At 44.1% G+C, this 19,347-nt stretch overlaps 1 protein-coding gene across 5 annotated transcripts in view; it reads left to right on the forward strand.

Annotated features, from left to right (window-relative positions):
- LOC118218388 (kinase non-catalytic C-lobe domain-containing protein 1) overlaps nt 1–19,347 on the forward strand; it is a 38,530-nt gene that overhangs the window by 2,412 nt on the left and 16,771 nt on the right. For 2 of the 5 annotated variants that reach the window (XM_035401006.1, XM_035401007.1), the window contains exons 1-11: nt 68–943; nt 4,807–5,005; nt 7,662–7,720; nt 13,432–13,578; nt 14,753–14,870; nt 15,024–15,727; nt 16,416–16,530; nt 16,818–16,889; nt 17,057–17,118; nt 17,652–17,810; nt 18,842–18,919. In XM_035401006.1, coding sequence (XP_035256897.1) covers nt 839–943; nt 4,807–5,005; nt 7,662–7,720; nt 13,432–13,578; nt 14,753–14,870; nt 15,024–15,727; nt 16,416–16,530; nt 16,818–16,889; nt 17,057–17,118; nt 17,652–17,810; nt 18,842–18,919 — 1,818 coding nt within the window. In that variant the 5' untranslated portion in view covers nt 68–838. Of the gene's footprint in view, nt 1–58; nt 944–4,806; nt 5,006–7,661; nt 7,721–13,431; nt 13,579–14,752; nt 14,871–15,023; nt 15,728–16,415; nt 16,531–16,817; nt 16,890–17,056; nt 17,119–17,651; nt 17,811–18,841; nt 18,920–19,347 lie in introns of those variants that run through there. The other 3 variants (XR_004763405.1, XM_035401005.1, XM_035401008.1) reach the window with 3 other exon arrangements.

Raw genomic sequence — 19,347 nt, forward strand, 5'->3', positions numbered from 1 at the left:
TTTTGGTTTTTTTTAAATTCGTCAGTCGTTATGTACTATGCCACTTTTTATGTCCGTTAATGAGTTGTCAAAATTACTTAACTCTGTTCTAGGGCTGCGACTACTTTGCTAAACTTTTCGCCATTTAGTGCACAGAGAACGAAATGCCTGTTACTGTCTAAGGAGCCACTTTGTATCCCTCACTAAGGAGGGGGGCTCTACCTTTTTTTTGCTGCATCCCCCGAAAAAACGGAACGCTCCTTTGCTGTGCAAAAGTTGTCTGGATGAGTGGGTTTTAAGATAAAGGCACAAGGAAAGTATTAACAACTTTAACCCCCGCCCCCACCAAGGGGTAGAGAAAACAAATCTGTGTCTCCGTGTTTCTTTCCCATATCTACGGGGGCTGTAGCCTCGCTATGCGGGGCGGTTAGTGACAGCAGCCTAGTTCGATATCATGTCTACTGTTTATGTGTAGGTGCGGCGGTCGTTGCCATGACAGCATATAGTTAGGAAACTTAGGTTGCTTTCAGTTATTTGTATTTTCAAAAGACTCGTAGTCGATTTCACTGGTATCAAAGCAAAGAGGGTGTGTGTTCTGCGCGAGGAGTACTGCAGTGCTGGTTATGTCTCGTGGAATGCCGCAGAATGCTGGTCCGACATAGAATGTTTGAAAAAGTATTCTCTGTTGGTCTTCGGTTCTTCCGCTGAGGCATACAATCAGTTCCGACTCAATACTGCGTTGCTAGGAAAACGGCAGTGGTGAAGTAGCTCTTTTGTCTTGTGGAAACGGTGACTCTGCGTCATGGCAGTTTTAAAGGAAAATTATCTTGTGTGATTGAATGCAATTTATTTACATACAATGGGGACTTCTGAAACTGCCATGTCCGCCTATTATGAGGAAGAAGAGGAGGAAGAGGACGAGTTATGTGAATTTGAGCCTCTCCCTGCACTGTTAGAAGATGAGGTGAGACGTTAACTGCTTATATCTGTGTACACGGTCCCCATAAGTAATAATATAAATTATATAAACGATTATTATTATTGTTGTTGTTGTTGATCATAATGTTTTTTTCTGATAAGGTGAAGTTAATGCGTGTTTGTATAATACACACAAAACAATACATGAGTTGTGGAATGTAGCACACATTTAGTTATCAATCAGTGAATTCATGATATCACCATCATCTATTTATCTTGTAGGCAGAACTGTTTCCCTGACATGGCCCAGCTGTGTGTAGTTTTTATGTTATTCACTGTGATATATATGCTTTGGACGCAGACCACTTTAATGCCTTTGGGCTTTGATGACCTGGATATGATGAACTGAAGAAGACAAATAAGTCACGTTGATGCACAAATTAGATGAATCGCACACTGGCCAGAATGAGTCCAATGGCCCACACAGGTTCTATACCAAATTCCAATTTGGTATAGAATTTTCCCCCACTGTAACCCCCTCCTAGTCAGCAAGCATTAACAGGATTACAAGCGTCTGTCATAGGAATTTTCTGGTAAAATTTGACCCTGTCATGGGCTGGATTATGTTAATTACACATTGTGAAGGACATACATTGTAATGTGACTTGAATCCAAGTGACCCAGTTATAGTCAGGCGAAATCAACTGTGCTGCAGTGTTGGCTGTTTGGATTTCCTCCCATCCGAAAGAAGTGTTGCTTGAAAAGTGTTGATTGGTTGTTTGAAATTTGACATCCGTGTTGATTGATTTTTTTGGAAGGTGACATCAATGTTGATTGGTTGTTTTGAAGATGACATCAGTGTTGATTGATTGCTTGGAAGGTGACATCAGTGTTGATTGGTTGTTTGGCATCACATGGATGAATATGAATGTGTGTTCCTGGCCCATCTGAGTCAACAAGGTATCAATCTCTGTCAGACACTGCACAGAATCCTATTGACCAGCTCAAAGATGAATTCCTGTCCGTTACATTTTGCTAGTACCCCTCACAAATTGGAAAGTCATTTAAAAGCACTAGAGTGTGGCATGTAACAGGTGACTGGCTGTAAAGCGCTGTGAGAAAGAATGCTGTCTTATGGATGAACGTGACAATTATCCTTGCTTTCAGATACTCTTTTTTGATTTCCAGCTGTATTTAGGTTTGTGGACAGTAGATTTCTTTGGAGAAATCCTGTATCATTGTCATATTCCATTATTCCAATGTATTATAAAAATATACATTGGCTATACAAGGCTATACAGTTTAGTATTCTTGTCTCTGTGATGGTATGGCAGTCTGGTTTCTTTTACTGAATCACTGACATACTTGCTCACTTACTCCATCACTGTGTCACTGAGTCACTCACTGATTAACTCTCTGACTATCTCATTGACTCACTCACTCTTTCACTAACTCAATCACTGGCACACTTACTAACTCAATCATTGACTCTCACTCATCCTCACTTTTACTCATTCTCTCACAATTCCCTCAGTCACACATCTTTTTTCACTCACTCACTCACTTTCTGTGTATCTCACACTCTGTCTTTCGTTTTCAGGGAAAATCTGTCACTAGACCCTGTGGAACGAAAAGAAAAATTATGTAGGTGGAAAAGGGAGAAAGAAAGAGAAAAGGAGACAGAAACTCGATTTTTCTGTAGCACTCTCAAGGGACTATGCCAGTCTATTTATGGACCTGTGCAGCTGCTTAAAGTGGCTTTAAAGTGGAAATGTTGCATTCTATGCATGTACCTGATCTGGAGACTGGCAGAATCAGAGCAGGGTTCTGGTCTGAGGGTGTACCTGATTTGGAGACTGGCAGAATCAGAGCAGAGTTCAGGTCTGGGAGAGTACCTGACCTAGAGACTGGCAGAATCAGAGCAGAGTTCAGGTCTGGGGGTGTACCTGACCTGGAGACTGGCAGAATCAGAGCAGGGTTCACTTCTGGGAGTTTACCTAATCTGGAGACTGGCAGAATCAGAGCAGGGTTCTGGTCTTGGAGTGTACCTGATAATTAGACTGACCGAATCTGTGCTGGATTCAGAGAATGACATCACAGCATTTTTCTGTGTACCCAATTACTCAGATCCTCTCCATAGGCAGCACAGGGAACAGGAAGTGGCAGAAAGGCTCCTAGCACCATCTCAGACCGAGAGCCTAGTGTTGTCCTGGCAGAGAACAGTGCCCGGCTGTTTCCCACTCTCAGAGCCTCACCAGGCGGAGATAAAGATGTCACCAAACAGGACACAAAAGGCTTCTGTTGGGTCATGAAGAGCCGTCCTGCTAAAGGTCCTGAACTGCTGTTAATCAAAGCAGGAAGCAGCATTAGAGACAGCCATGTGCCTAGCTCACTCCCATTTTATTTTATTTTTTATTTCGCCAGACGCTTTTGTCCAAAGCGACTTCCAATGCCAATATGGCAAACAGGAGCACATGCAAATTACAAGGATCACTTAGACTAATTCAGATGCAATTTGCTTGTTCCCTCATTCAGTCACTCGCTGGGGCTTATTTTTGCAGTCAAGGTGTCCAGTTGTAAAACTAACACTAGCTAATAGCAATAGTAAATTGGGGTTTGTCCAATTTAGCAAAAGCAAATTGAATTATTTAACAGTTAGCACAGCACCAAATGTTTTTATTGACACGTCCCCTATTGTGCCGCCCTAGCCCTGCTGATGCAAATGCCTGAATTGCAGACCACAAAATTAGCTAACTAATCTGTGAGCGCAGGACGAAATGAGTAATTCCACTTAGGCCCAGGCACGTTCGCACCACTGCTGCCTCGCAAATAGGACCCATCGACTGGCTTTTAGGTCACTGTGAGAAGCAGTCATTGCACCACTGCAGGTAAAATATGCCAGTTAAGTAGCTGTTGCCGATGCTGACTGTAATGAGGAGATGGGCATGTTACAGACAAAGGGAAGACAGACCAGAAATGGGAATGTGGGTTGTGTCCCTCAATAGATTCAGCTCTACTGTAAGGCTGTGTTTCAAAACATAAAATACATGCTCAAGAAAGTACAGTAGCACTGAGCCCAGGTAAATGAAGGAGGAAAATCTTGCTGTTTTTTTGGGTAATGATGGGTTGAATATGTTTAGTGGGGGAGGTCTGTGGGGAGGGGGAATGTTGGCACGTTGAGCTGGATTCTTGTCTGCTGATTCAGCCGGGACAAAGCCACATCTGTGATCCTCTCTGCCGTCAAATGTCAGCTAAATGCAGCTACTGAGCGCGAAGGCTTCTTTTCCATTTATCCACAAAGGAAATACCAAGATCCTCACTTACATACGCAAGCGCTCATGGAGCTTCTTCAACATGCATAATCAGGTTTTCCATGATAATGTCATCGGAGGGCTTTGCACACGCTTGTAAAAGTTTGGATAAGTCGGGATACATAGAATTATATTAATACATTTTATCATTGAACTAAATTAATGGTCAGCTACCTCAATGTTAATGTTGTGATGTGTACATGATAGACAACTTGCATAGTTAAAGTGTATGTGTGTGTGTTTGTGCGTCTCTGTGTGTATTTGTGGGACTGTATGTTTGTGGTTATTTGTGGGTGCATGTATGTGCTGTCTGTCTATGCTTGTATGTGTGTGTGTGTATGTGTACACACGTGTGCACTTTTTTTGTGTGCGTGTGTGTTTGTCTGTATGTGTGTGCATGTGTGCGTGTGTGTGCATGTGTTTTTTGTGTGTGTGTTTGTATGTGTGCGCGTTTGTGTGTGTGTTTGTATGTATGTGTGCGCGTTTGTGTGTGTGTTTGTATGTGTGCGCGTTTGTGTGTGTGTTTGTATGTGTGCGCGTTTGTGTGTGTGTTTGCATGTGTGCGCGTTTGTGTGTGTATATGTGCGTGTGTCGACAGGAGAACGTCTCCCTGGCGGACGTCCTCTCCTTGCGGGACAGCTGTCTGTCGGAGCCGGAGGTGTGGGCTGTGTGTCTGGAGTGTGTCCTGGCTCTGCAGAGCATCGACCACTCGCCCCTGTTCCACATGCTCTGTATCACCCCCGACACCCTGGCCTTCAACGCTCACGGCAACGTCTGCTTCATGGAGCAGCTTAGTGGTGAGTCAGCATTCTCCCATCCCCGTTTCTGTCTCTGACTATCGGCTACTTCACCGAAGACCCAGCTGCGTGCTCTCGCCTACCTTCTAACCTCTCTCTCTCTCTCTCTCTCTCTCTCACATGCACACACACACACACGCTCACACACACACGCACACACAGATATGGTTGCCTTTTGCGATTGTAAAATCCTGCCTGCTCTGATAAAATTGGATATATTTGTGTCCCAGCCTTCTCACTGCGAGTTAAAGCGTCGGTGTGTCACATCACATCAGTCCAAAGTGAGATTTTCTGACACACACATTCCGGGGAGAAATCTTCCTTTCGATTTGCCAGGATCTCTGCTCCTGGCACGGAATTCATCTGTCTGCCAAACGGGTTTATGTCATGGTCACCCACCTGTCAATCAACAAAGTCCCTGTGGGCAAAATGCCCCCAGACCCAACACACACACACACACACACACACACACACACACAGCCACCAGAATGCATGCACTCTCTGGTGGCTTCAGAAATTGATAAGAATCAATGCCATCAGAGTGTCACTGTAACCAAGGTAATTGTCTCCTGGATACAGTTCTTATAATGCTCAATTTCTGTTTGCTGTGAAATGTGCTGGCAGCATCACACTTTGGGAATTGAAAGCCCTGTGTGGTTGTCCAATGGGAAATGGTTTGTTTTAACACAGTATTCTTCATTAATGTGACTTTGTGTGTGCCTGTAAAATCCATCTTAAGACTTTCTCTGGGGTTAATATTTAAATGAACTTGCATTTAAAATCAATTATTAGCATATTCGCACATGTTAAATGTGTGTTGAGTCACTCCTCATGGTCACCAGCCCACCCCCCTCCATGTGGTGCATAATTCCTGGTTGTTGGTAGGATTTCCTGGCAGGGGAGGGATTTTGGGTGCTTATCTCACCGTAATGACCCTCTCCTACCTGCACAGGTGGCTTATGTGATAAGTGTCCTCTTCTGACTCATCTGTGGACTTCAAACTGGAAAGAAGCATCACGTTTTTTTTGCGGAGAGTGCAAACTCGCGCTGTTCTAAATTGAAAGAGAAGGTCCCAGAGGGCACGAACGCAATTAATTTGCCATTCAAAAATTCGGAGGGAAAATAGGCCTGAAATGCCTTAATTGCTTTAATTTAATTTAAATTGCCTGAGCATTCTGTCAATCATCAAAAGCACTGTAAACAGGTGTTAAGTGATTAACGCAGCTGCGCCTGCATGTTGGCAGTGAGTCTTATCTTCACCCACTTGCATCAGAACCAGCAGCTCCTTCCCCACGCACCAGCACCTGGCATGTGTAAAGCCCAAGCCTTTAAAACATGGAGCGACTCACAGGCACATTAAAATGATGATTCTGCCTGTGAAATGGGAACAAGAACATGTGGGTAACCCCTTGTCCCCAAAAAAATACAAAAAAAACAAAAGCTTTAATATATGTAATATGTTTTTCACATAAATGTTGGTTGTTTTGAATCATTTCCTTCAGTGAACACAGATGAATTGCCCTGGCGTATTTTCATCATGTATAGTGAGGTGGAAACCGTGACTCAACATTTGTCCTCCTTTTTGCACACACATGTTTCTCTTCAAAAAAGAAATTTGATGGAACACACAAACTGTGTTAAGAAAAAGTATGCTTGCAATTATTTGTAAGTCAGAGTTGAGGGCAAATGTTTAAGGAATCCTGGCCAGAAAACAGCCCTCTCTCTTTCACCTTACCTTCTCTTCTGCTCCCTTCTTCCCTCCATCGTTGTCTCCTTCTCTGTACCTTCCTCTCTCCACCTCTACATTCCGCCTCCTTATCGGATGCTGCACACTTTTTAGTCCACAGGGCTTTAATAATCTTTGGGGGGTGGGAATGGTGGGGGGATGATTGGCGGGCAGTGGGGGGGGGGGGGGGGGGCTGTAATGACTGCAGCATGTAATGACTGCAGACTGGACCCTGTGCAGACCAGACCCATTTCCTTCTCAACAGCTCTTTGCTGTAAAGTCAGAAGACACTGGGCCCTAGTGGGCTGTATGGGGTAATACTGGGCTGTGTTGGGCCCTATTGGCCATTGTGGGGCCCTACTGGGCTCTTCAGGGCCCTCCTGGCCTGTGTGAGGCCCTCCTGGCCTGTGTGGGGCCCTGCTGAGCTGTGTCGGGTGCAGCTGCTGCCCTACTTAGGCCAGCTGATTCTGCAGTTTTCCCCACCACCGCTGGACTTTCTTGGACAGTGTTCAGAACCATAAGGGTTTACTAAGTGGAGCAAATCACTCTGAATGCAGACAGAAGGACCCGCAGCAGTCTCCTCACAGAAAGGGCTTTTTAATGAGAGTATCCCACAAGTTAGTTAAGGATCTGTCTCTCTGCCAAAGAGTCCCTGATCAGAAGGCAGATACCGTTTGAAAGCTCCAAATTGTATTCATTCATTCTTTTATCTGAATGAAAACTTTTTTTACAGAGTTGTTTTTTCGAAGGCCAGTACTATGTTTGCAGCTAGCTGCTAATGAATTGAGACTGTGAGCATATATTTCCTGCAGATACTCTTCAGTGCACTTGTTGTGTCCTTACCTGTGCATTGTAGTTTTAGACAACTAGCCCTCCTTAATGTCTGATCGAATGCCTCTTCTGCATTGTTTGATTTCTTTGGGCCTCCAGATGACCCAGAGGGCTCCTTCATGCCTCCAGAGTTCGACAGGACGGGAAACACCTTTGAAGTAAGTGTTTCATTGCTACCTATGATTGAATCAGGCCCTGTCTGTATGCCGCGTTCTCCCCATCTACCTGTGGGTTCTCACTCGTCTTTCCCCATGGTCCAAAGATGTGCTATCATGGTCTATGTCTGGCCTTAAATCATACCTGTAAAATGGGGTGTGATTGTGCCCCCTTGCACCCCATCAGAAATACGGTACTGTGTTGGGAGAGCGAGGCTTTGCAGCCGTAAGTGGGTGGAGCTACCATCCGTAATGTAGTTAGTAAGGCCCAACGCATTCTACGAAATTAGTTTGTATTTCAGCCATGTGTATCCTGGGACAGCGTGCTCAAGGCAGTGTTCCATTTAAAAAAAGCCCATCTCAGCTCACCGAAGTCTTTTCAATCGATCGTTTAATTAATACTGACTGAGCGCAATTATAACAGCGGGTACTAGAAGAAAGCTTGCTCCCTGAAAGGGCTCTTTGTCCATAGAATTGTTGCAGAATGATTCCGTCAGTTAAATCAGAAATGTGTTTGTCTGCACCAAATTCATTATGATTAGCCCCGTCCAACCTCTGTATTTTAAAGAGTTTTGTGATAAAGAATTCTGGGACATTTTATAAACAACAGAGGAGATGCTCACAGGATTTTTTTAAATTGTGAGTTTCAAGTTAAGCCTTGCAGTAAGTATGGCATATTTTAAAAATAACAATGTAACAAGTATATTGTCTTGCATTTGAGGAATTGAAAAAGACTGGAAGCAAAATTCTGTCAGGTAGAACAATCTGGATTCTTTTTTGGATTTTTATAAATAAAATGCAGCTCAGTGGAGCGGAAACTCTGAGAGATATTGACGTCTTGTCTGATGAATATTGTGCCTACCTGCAGCAAATTAGCCTGCATTTCATTTAATGGAAATCAATGGCTCACAACCTGCCTTTCAGAGAAAACATGCTGGGGAAAAAACATCTAACCAGGTCTCTATCCTGTTCATGAGACAGCTTCTCATAATGTTTCTCTTAAAACTTAATTTCACCTGAATCTCAAAGCCAGTGCCTGAAGGTCAAAGGTATTGGGCCAGATTCTGTCAATAGTTGTTCTTGGATTTTGACACGAAAAACAAAAAAATGAGCTTTTCATTCTGGACAAATATAGCTAATGTAAGTCAGTTTCAGTAAGCAGCTTGAACCTGCTTAAATGCGACGAAAATAACTAACACTTTTTTTTTTAAATTGTGAGTTAAAAAGTTAAAATTGATTAAATCCAGGACACAGTATCTGCTGTAGCAAACTATTAGTAATCTTTATATTGATATTTTCGTCCCTGGCATTGTGAAACAATGTTCCTTCGCCAGAGCGTTTGGAATAGTGCTGGGAAATGCTCATCTGATTCAGGGAGGAGCACAGCACATCCTGCAGAATGGCTCTTCTGTGATTAATAGGCCATGTCAGCTCTCCCTCCTTCTCTCTGTACTTTGGCTTCCATGAGTCTTGACAGGTCTCTGTCTCTCCCTCTTTCATTCTCCCTCCCTGTCTGCTGCATGTCCTTCTTTCAGTTCAATTAAAGTGCTTTATTGGTGTGTCATATAGAAGGTACATGCTGTATGGCCAAAGCATAAATGGCAATAAATTAGAAAAACTTGAAAAAATTGAATACAACACTAGTAACTTTGGTTCAATCGTGGTCTAGTAATCAGACAAACATGAGTACTGATTAATCTGATCTAATTATTAAGGGTCCATGTCCTTTTACATCTTCCTCTTGGTTGTGTTTTGTTGAATATTTTGTCAAAATGAAAGATTTTTGAAAAGTTGAACTACTTGAAGTTGACCTCAATGATAGAACATTGTCTTCCCTATCACTCATTGCAAAGGACAGGGTTAATGGCAGTAATTGTGTGCTGCAATTAGCTGGTGATGTCTGTATTGTGCAACTATAATGGCTGAACCCTGTCTCCATGTCTGGCTCATGCCAAAGGTGAAGATACATCATCCTCCTCTTCCTCTGTAGTCTGGCCACGGCTCGATCTTGCTGAACTTTTATATTATATTAATGCTCTGATTTTGTATCCAAAATGAATTTAACTTCTTTTCAGTAGACTGTTCAGCTAAATGGCTCCTGAATAAGCTTGATCGGTCCTTTGTTTGCTTTGTTGGATGCTGAAGAAAGTAAAGGGACACTGTGTCTGTGTTAGAGTTAATAGCTTTTTGTGTTTGTTCAGTTCCCACAGTGCTGTTACCAGGTCTGAAACAAAACTGAGAATTCCCAAATCCATCCTGACTACAGTGTCTTTTTGTTACTGGATGGAGTTGTTTGTTATCAAGGTGAAAGTAGAGGATCTCTGAAACTGTTAAGTTCTCCTGTGCAGGAGGTGTGCCCAACAAAGTCTCAGAGTTCAAAACGTTCCTGTGATTTGACTTATTTATTCATCTGGTTTCCCCGTGTGTTTACCCTGTCATCCCTCTGTCACGCCAACTCCTTTTGCGGTGCATTTGCAGGTGCAGAATATCCTTTAGAAAAACAAGCCTCTCTGTCTTGCTGTGTGCACTGTAGTTCTGACTCTTGTTTTGATTATTGTTTCTATGGTATATCCGGTAAACTAAGCCAAGGTGACAGAGGAGTAATTACTCATTTGTTGGATGAGGGCTGGAATGGATTGGTTGTCAGATATGATGAATTTTACTGCAGTGGTTCCATGGGCGGCTGCCCTTGTATGAGGCTGGCTTGATATTGCATTATTGATGGCTTAATGGCTTGATAAATGCCTTTTTACCTGAAAGCATGCCAATGAAGCTTCGTCCGAGCTAAAGTTCACTTACACCCATCGTGGATTTAATCTAGGCCTCAGTACCTGGGCATTGTACAACAGGCCTGTAGCCTCCGTAATTGAGATGTTTATAATGACCGTCAAAATTAGCATAGTGTTTCTCTGGTGATGCTTCAGTACACTGTAAAACATTTCTTTGCACTTGACATATCTTATCGTAGTTCCCATATCATTATAATTTTCCACTGCATCCTTTTAATGCCATAGTTGTGAAATCATTGCTGTCATGGATACAGAGACAAAAGCCTCTGGAAAGATCCGAAAGAAGTAATTATAAATTTGGCAAAAGTGACACGCTTTTGCATTTTCCTCAGAATGCATGTTGCATCGTTTTGGTTTTTTAGGATTTAGACTGTAGACACACAGGAGACAGGGAGGAGAATCTATCTTGTGTAAAGGTCTTAGTATGTTGTTCAGTTTCAGCTTTCTTCTGGATTTCTTTTGTTTGAAAGGAATGCCATTTAAAGCCTACCACATACTACACGACTCAAAATCAACAACTTCAGAAGACAGGAAATTGTGCGCTCTCCAGAAGCATTAGTGGGCTCTGGAAGTAAACTCAGGAAACCGTATGTGGCAACACTCAAATGAACTGCATTATCGTTCCCCATATCAGGACTCCAGGGGCGTAGAATGTCCCTGACAATGGTTGACAGTGTTCATTAAAATAACTTCAATAAGCCATGATTTATGAAGATCTCTCTCTCGCTCACTGTCATGCTTGCTCTTCATTTGTTGCTCACTTTCTCCTCCCATTTCTCTCTCTGCCTCCCTTTCGCTTCTATTTTATTCCCTCTTTCTCTTTAAAATTCAAATTTGAAACCAAGAAGACTTTTTTGGCAGGAAATACATTTGCATATATCACCAAAGTGTGCTAAGCAATACGTTTAAACATCAGTAGTGATTAATTATATATCTCTCTCTTTCTCTCTCTCTCTTTGTCTCACTCTTTTTGCTGATTCGTCTGGCTTTCTCGCGCATGTTTTTAATGAGGTTGTTTCAGCGAGTGAGAGAGATGTTTTTGGCAGGGGCCACGAAATGAACTGTGAGGACATTTCAAAGCTGTACAGAGCAGGGCAGAATGCAGTGGGAGGTAATGGACAATTGTGATCAACACAAAGAGCAGGACCCCAGGCTCCTGTTCGCCTGCCAGTGCTGCTCTCGTCCGGTTTGTGGGCAGCGCTGCCATTGTGTCGTGCTGAAAACATGGTGAGCTGACTCGCTGTAGCCCAGCTGTGGTTCCCTCCACTCACAAGAACGTGGTGACTTTGTAGTCAAACTAATAATAAATACTGCGCTGAAGTTATTCATTGCAATTAACAAGGAAGCACACAAGACAAGAAGGTGGAGGAAGAAGGAGCTGAATGAATGCTGGACTTCGAAAGATTGTGGAAAAGACGTCAGCAGGCTTTGAGTCTTGGGTGCATGCTCTGCATTCAGAGTCTGTGCTCCTGAACTTGAGTTACACTTCAACATAATTGTCTATAATGGTCACTCATGTAATTGGGTGTTTCTGAAGCAAGTTTGGTAAAGTGTGAAGGTTATGTGATGTCAATGTCACATTTACCAGTATTTGTGCTGTGTCAAGCTTGGACTTAGACCTGGATTCATGCAAACATTTATTATTTATTCAAAATTACAGTATGGCAAGTTGGCTCTGGCCATTGCTGAACTCGACAGAACAAACTGTGTTTGTGAGGAAGAAAAACAAGCACATGCATTTAATCATGCCATAAAGTCAAAATGGAAACAAATGTTGAGTGAATCCAGGACTGAACCTTTCTCTTCTGAAAGCCCGGTCTCCTCCTCTCTTATGGTACCGCCCGGTCCGGGTGGAGATATCGACAGCTCTGTGTTTCCTTTAGCCCCGCCCCTGTGCCTTTGTACTGTCCCAGGCTTGACCACGCTCACCAGTTTTATTGTTAGCGCAGGCCTTTAATGTCTTCAATGGATGAAAGGCTGAATCCGCCCAAGATTGGCCTGACATCACAATTGCCAGTCACTGTCAGAATATTTGCGCAGTTTGTTCGTGTGTATCCGTGGAAACCTTTGCTAAATACCGCACGGGCGCATACAGGTGCATTGATCTTCACAGGTATGCCAGTGTCCCACCCCATTGACAGGCTGATAGTGTACCCTTCTCCCTGAGCTAGTGCCCTCATTATTTTATCTCTTATCAAGGCCAACTCTTGTAGTGTTTACACTGCTGAATATCCGCTGAGGTCGTTTAGCTTTAGGGTACAACGGCAGCACCCCTCCCAGGAATGAAGTGTTTTAGCCTGCAGTTGTTGTGGATTACGACACGATGGCTCTCCTCCCAGTTGCTCTGAATTTGGTTCAGTTCAGTTCAGACTGGTTTTATCTGTCAAAAATACAGTTATGTTGGCAAAACTTATGCTGACATAAAACAATAAGCAATAAAGCTACAGTAATATGAATAATAGAGAAATAAAATAAGGCAGCCACGATATGTGCGTAGTAATATCCTTGGCCTATATATGGTGTTGATTTTGCTTTTGTGTCTCACGGCCCCCTCCCACATACTGAGCAGCGCTGCCAAAACCACACATTCCCTCCTCTCCCCCGAGAGCGGGGGAGGCCTCTCCATTTCAGAAATGTGTCGAATTCAGAGCAGATCCCTCGTATTCTAGGGGAAATAAAGTTTCGCCTCCATGTTTTTTTTTTTGTCAGGAAGTACAGCTCAGCTGGGCCTGTCTGGGAATCCAGCTGTTCTGACCTTCAGTACCTTGTTCATGTCCAACTGTAATTTTTATTTTGCCCAACCGTGACTTTTATCTTTAATGTTCTCCTTTATTTAACATGGTTAGTCTCGTTTTTGCTTACAATGGCTTTTGTGATAGGGCTGCGATGTCGTGTGACCACAGGGCGCTCTTCCCTCCTCTGCAGGGGCACATCTACTCTCTTGGCTCCACCCTGGCGGCTGCTCTGGACTTCGTTATCGAGCCTGAGCTGGAGCCGGATCTGGGCCTCGAGGTCAGGCGCCTGCTGGACCAGATGCAGCAGAAGAACCCATTGGACAGGCCCAGTGTCCAGGCAAGCATTCCCTGACCTACCACCTCACAAAACAACCACACACTGAACACCATCGTTATCTCACAACTATTAACTAGCTGTCTAACTGACTGCCCCACACCCTTATGAAACAGCCTCACACTGACTGCCCCACCCCCCCCTATGAAACAGCCACACACTGACTGCCCCACCCCCTTATGAATCAGCCACACACTGACTGCCCCCCCCTCATGAAACAGCCACACACTAATTGCCCCAACCCCTCATGGAACAGCCACACACTGACTGCCCCACCCCCCCTCATGGAACAGCCACACACTGACTGCCCCACCCCCCCTCATGGAACAGCCACACACTGACTGCCCCACCCCCCCTCATGGAACAGCCACACACTGACTGCCCCACCCCCCCTCTTGAATCAGCCACACACTGACTGCCCCCCCTCATGAAACAGCCACACAGTAACTGCCCCACCCCCTCATGGAACAGCCACACACTGACTGCCCCACCCACTCAGCCACCACCACCGTGTGAAACATCCACACTCTGAACACTGCCACTATCTCACAGCTATTAACTGGCCATCTGAGTGCTTCTCATAAAAGGGTCATTACTGCACAAATAAACTCTCTGTATGTTCTGTTTATGTCTATGGCTCTCATAATGGATTAAAGTGGAGATGAATAAATACCCACACTATTTGTGTTAGGTGCCCTTGGAAAATGTAATTAGAAATAACTTTAGAATATAAATCTGTTGCTTTCTGTGAAATATGGTTGAATTTGACAGTGGCTGAGGGGGAAATTAATAACTATGAGAAAAATGAATACATTTCACAGATATGGGGGGTGCAGAGATCTCTGTGCTGATCTGACCAGAGGAGCTCTCACTCATATGCCCACTATCTGTGTTCTGCGTCTGTCTGTGTGTGTGTGTGTGTGTGTGTGTGTGTGTCTGCCTGTGTTCTGAGTCTGTGTGTGTGTGTGTGTGTCTGTCTGTCTGTGTTCTGCGCGTGTGTGTGTGTGTGTGTTCTGTGTCTGTGTGTGTGTGTCTGTCTGTCTGTGTTCTGCGTCTGTGTGTGTGTGTGTGTGTGTGTGTGTGTGTGTTCTGTGTCTGTGTGTGTGTGTGTCTGTGTCTGTGTGTGTGTGTGTGTGTGTGTGTTCCCTGTCTGTCTGTCTGTGTGTCTGTCTGACAGGATATCGCCACTCTGGCGGCGGGGCACCTGGAGCGCAGCTCCTCTATGAGCGTCTGCAGGAAGCTGTCGGCCATCGGGAGGCGAGTCCTGTCAATCGAATCTCTCGGAGCTTTTCATGGTATAAGTGCCCTCTCTCTCTCTTTCTGTCTCTCCCTCCCTCTCTCTCCACCTCTCCCCCCACCTGGTAATCACTGTAAAATGAGCACTGAGCCCTGGTGGTTCACACAGTTAACCCTGTTGCTGAGGATGTGCTGCCTCTCCTAACCCTCAGATGACCTGCCGGATTCCTGGGCAGCCCATGAGCGAGGCCAGATGGTCAGGTGGGCGGCGGTCAACGGGCTGCGCGACCCGGAGGACTCGGGTCCCGCGGCGGGGAAACGCGCGCTGCGCAGCAGGGACGCCTCGCCCTGTACGGACGCCGCGGCGGGCGGGGCAGAGGAACCGTCCCGTAGGGAGGCGGCCCCATTTGAGCCGTGTCTGAACAGCAGGTCGCAGGACAGCTCTCCGGTCCGGAGGGCGCTGGGGCGGGCGGGGAGAACCAGGGGGGCTCTCGACCGCTCCAGCTCCGTGCCCGACTCCAACAACCCGCCCACCCCCCCGCCCCTCCACGTCTGCATGAACGCCCCCCTGGCCGACCTCACGGAGATCGGCGCCGAGGAGAGCTCCGTCGACGGGGTCGCACGAAATGGCGGCCTTCACAACGGCGTCCGCGACCTGGCCGCTCGCCACCACGACCCAGATACGGGCGTGTGCTCGGCGAGTGGAGAGCATGCTGGGACATGGCAGGTCTCGCCGTCTTCTCTTTTGGGCCACTGCGAGCTGGGGCCTGAGGTGTCTGCTCGAGACGGGGTCACAAATCACAAGGACTGCCCCGTCTCCCAGGGCGACGAGGCCCCCAGGAGCAACGGCGTGCACCGTCCCAGCAATCACATGACCAAAAGCATGTTGTGCCTCAACGAGGAGACTCAGGACGAAGTGAGTCACTTCCAATCAAAATTAATCAGCCTCACTTATGAAATTAATTATACTAGAGGGCTGCAGTGTAGCATGGGGGACAGGGAACTGGGCTAATTAAATGGAGGCTACAGGCCTGAGTCTCACCTGGGGTTTTGTTATTGTGCCCATGAGTAGGGTGCTTAACCTCAGCACCTTCAGGTAAATATGCAGCTGTATAATTGGACTAATGTATGTAAAAAATATATAAATAACTTGCAAAAATTTGCTCTGGGTAAAATTGTCTACTAAATGCAATTGATCACATAGCACACCTGCTATAAAATCAACTGTAAAAATAATTTTATAATTCTAGAAATTACCAAATCCTTCCTTTGCATGGTCATTTGCATTGAGTAGGTTTAGATGAAACCTGCACAAGAAGACTCGTTGAATGAAAAGACCATGTAACTCCCCAAATTAAATAAAAACAAGTGTGATTACAGGCCACACCAGGTTAAAGAGCTCACTTGAATGTGCAGTGATACAGCCTACTGCCAGACCTGTATTCATGGTGAGCACCTTTACTGTTACTATGGAACCCTTTTGCCTTAGAACCCTTAGAACTCCGGAACCCTTTTCTCTGTGAGTGTGTCGCGAGTCCTGACCTGTGATTGGTCGGATGTAGAATGTGATGTTTGTTTGGTCTGAAGCTGTGCCTTCCCCACAGTGGATCTCGCTGAGGGAGCTGCTGTCTCATTACTGCCGTCCGTTGTCGGTGAACGAGCTGTGGGCCCTCTGCTACACCTGCCTCTCCACCTTGCAGACCTACATCGACTTCCCAGGTAGGACGGCCACTTCCTGCCCTCATCTTCCTGAGGTCACCTGGGAGACTGAGTAATGCGCTGGGTGCGTGGTCATTGTAGTCATCTCCCAACCCCCTACCAAAATTTTATGCAAGAAGACTAAATCTTTTGAATTTAGATTATGGCTTTTCATAATACCCTTAAAATAATTTTAATTGCTTATTTGACCTTATCTGCAGAAAGAATACTCCTTCTGAGTGACATCTGCAGATAACAGTTCTGTGTTCCCTGTGGGCTCTTCTCTGTTCTTCACTGTGTTTAAACAGCATACTTGTGCCTGGACTCTCTCTACATTGGCTGTGAAGGAGAGGTTCTGTTCCTCAGCCCCAAGAACACAGGTACAGTTATTACTGCAACACGTAACGCATATTTGATGAAAGTAGCAATCGCTAATAAATAACATGTTTTGTTGGATCTGATGCTACATTACGATCAGTGCTTGAGTTGTAAAATGTATCATTACCCTGTGTGTTTGTATTTTTTTTCTATTCTCTCTGCGTCATAGGACCCTGTGATCCATTTTACTTGGCACCAGAATATCAGGAACATGGAATTGTAACAGAAAAGGTTTGTTTATTGTAATAACAACAATAACAACAATAATCAAAATGACAAGAAGAAAAAAAAAAATATTTGTGCTGGTTTTCCAAGCAGGACACTCAAGTACTTTCCAACAAATAACAATAACATATATGGAAAAAATGAAATCATAATGTATGATAAAGGAATTTTTTTACAGAAATATGAAAACATTACAGAATGAAATGTTTTTTTTTTTGACCAGTCCATATTTCTGGAGAAATGTTCAATAATGTATGGGCCTGTGTGATGAAAGTCCTTTAATTGTTAAATCCTTATTTGTTGACCTGTGATTGCTTTGAATCAGTATCTGAGAAATGCACGAAATACATGTAAAAACAAAGTAATCTATAAAATCTTAATTTACACCTAATATACAATTATATAAGAGCTTGTAGCCATAGTGAGGCCCAAGTTAAAGTAAAAAGTTTTTGAATAACATGAATTCATGCTTGGTTTTATTTCCTCAGAGAAAGTACATTTTTTCAGCAGAATGTATTTATTTGGACCTGTGTTTATAGGCCTGCATTTATGGAGTAGCAGCCATCCTTTGGGCCACTGCCAAGTTCGGCCTTTCGCCCAATCAGAAGCTGGCAATGCCACGGAAACTGAAACGGTTGCTATTGGAAATGGCTAAGAGGATTCCCATAGAGCGACCTTCTATCATCGTGGCTAAAAAGGTACAATTTCCTGCTCCAGTGCTCATTTCATCAGCGATAAGCAGTATTTTCCAGACCATTGCTTCTCAGAGAATTTATCAAATGAATAAAATCTAATAAGTAAACGAAATATGAATGCGAATAAAATAAAACGATGTTTAAACCTTAGAGGTCATATTCTGCAGCAGGCACTATGAATCTCCGAGTGTACGGAATCTACAGCTCTAGTATAAATTCCAGGCAAGGACTCAGGAGTCATTGCAGTTACTTTCAAATAATAATTTTGAACTACAAATGTTCATATATAAGCTGTTTATTGTGGCTTTAAAATAAATGTATCTGCCACTGCCAACTATAAGCTTAGTCAATCTTCTAACTCTAGTCCTGTGTCCTCCTTATTAATGCTCATTAGCGCTAAATTATGTCGATTAATGTGCGTTGTTAAGTGAATACTGATCTTCAATTAACATGACTGTATTCAATCTGCTGTATCTTCTTTGCAAATGAAACGTGCAGCTGGACCTGTGGTCCTACTAAGGGAAAGGTGCAGGTGTAGGTTCGTTTAACAAATTAGCAACACGGAAATGTATTCAAATGTATTTATAAAGAGTAATTAGCTATTTGGTGGGGCTGACTGGAGCACGACTGGAGCAGCTGTCTCAGTTCATCTTAATTAGCTGTTCAATTAATTGTCGTAGGCCTCATTGAACAGGTATTTAGACAATAAACACAGAATATTACCCTCCCACTATCATAAAACTGTTCAAAGGACATGTTTCTGATGAAAAAAGGATCTGCCACTGATAATATTACCAAACAGTAGAAATGTTTTATAGCGAAAAAAACGTCCCACTCCTAATTTCACAGTCCGGGATTCCCAGATTACATGTTTTTCATCATATAGCGTAACATTTCTCTCCTGAGCATGGAAGGCTTCTGGGATTATCCCTTTGATTAAAGATATAAATATTTCCCTCCTAATCCGGCACACCTGCAGGGATTAAGTGCTCGGGGGAAAGATAACGGTGATGTTTCTGTCTGTAATCTCGCAGTGTTGCCGGGATTACCTGAGCCACCAAGGGGTCAGCGCTGAGGTCGTGTGGGCAAAGCTGATCCACAGAGCTCGCCAGGTCTCTCACGTTCACCATTTCTGCTTGCCATGTTTGTACAGTTTTATAGCAGCAGTTTGCATATTCACAATCGCCACTTTAAAACTACTATATGGTATATTGGAAGGAATGTGCTGAAAGACAAAGGTGAAGATTAACATCAAACTGTAGCACAGTGGGTAAGGAACTGGGCTTGTAACCGAAAGGTTATAGGTTCGATTCCTGGGTAGGACACTGCCGTTGTACCCTTGAGCAAGGTACTTACCCTGAATTGCTTCAGTATTTATCCAGCTGTATAAATGGATACAATGCAAAATGCTATGTAAAAGTTGTGTAAGTAGCTCTGGATAAGAGCGTCTGGTAAATGCCTGTAATGTAATGTGACATCATGATCTAAAAATAAATGGTTTTAGTGTAAGATATGAAAGTAAAGGATTTCGTACAGGGCA

This window comes from Anguilla anguilla, chromosome 18 (assembly GCF_013347855.1).
Source record: "Anguilla anguilla isolate fAngAng1 chromosome 18, fAngAng1.pri, whole genome shotgun sequence".
NCBI lineage: Eukaryota > Metazoa > Chordata > Actinopteri > Anguilliformes > Anguillidae > Anguilla > Anguilla anguilla.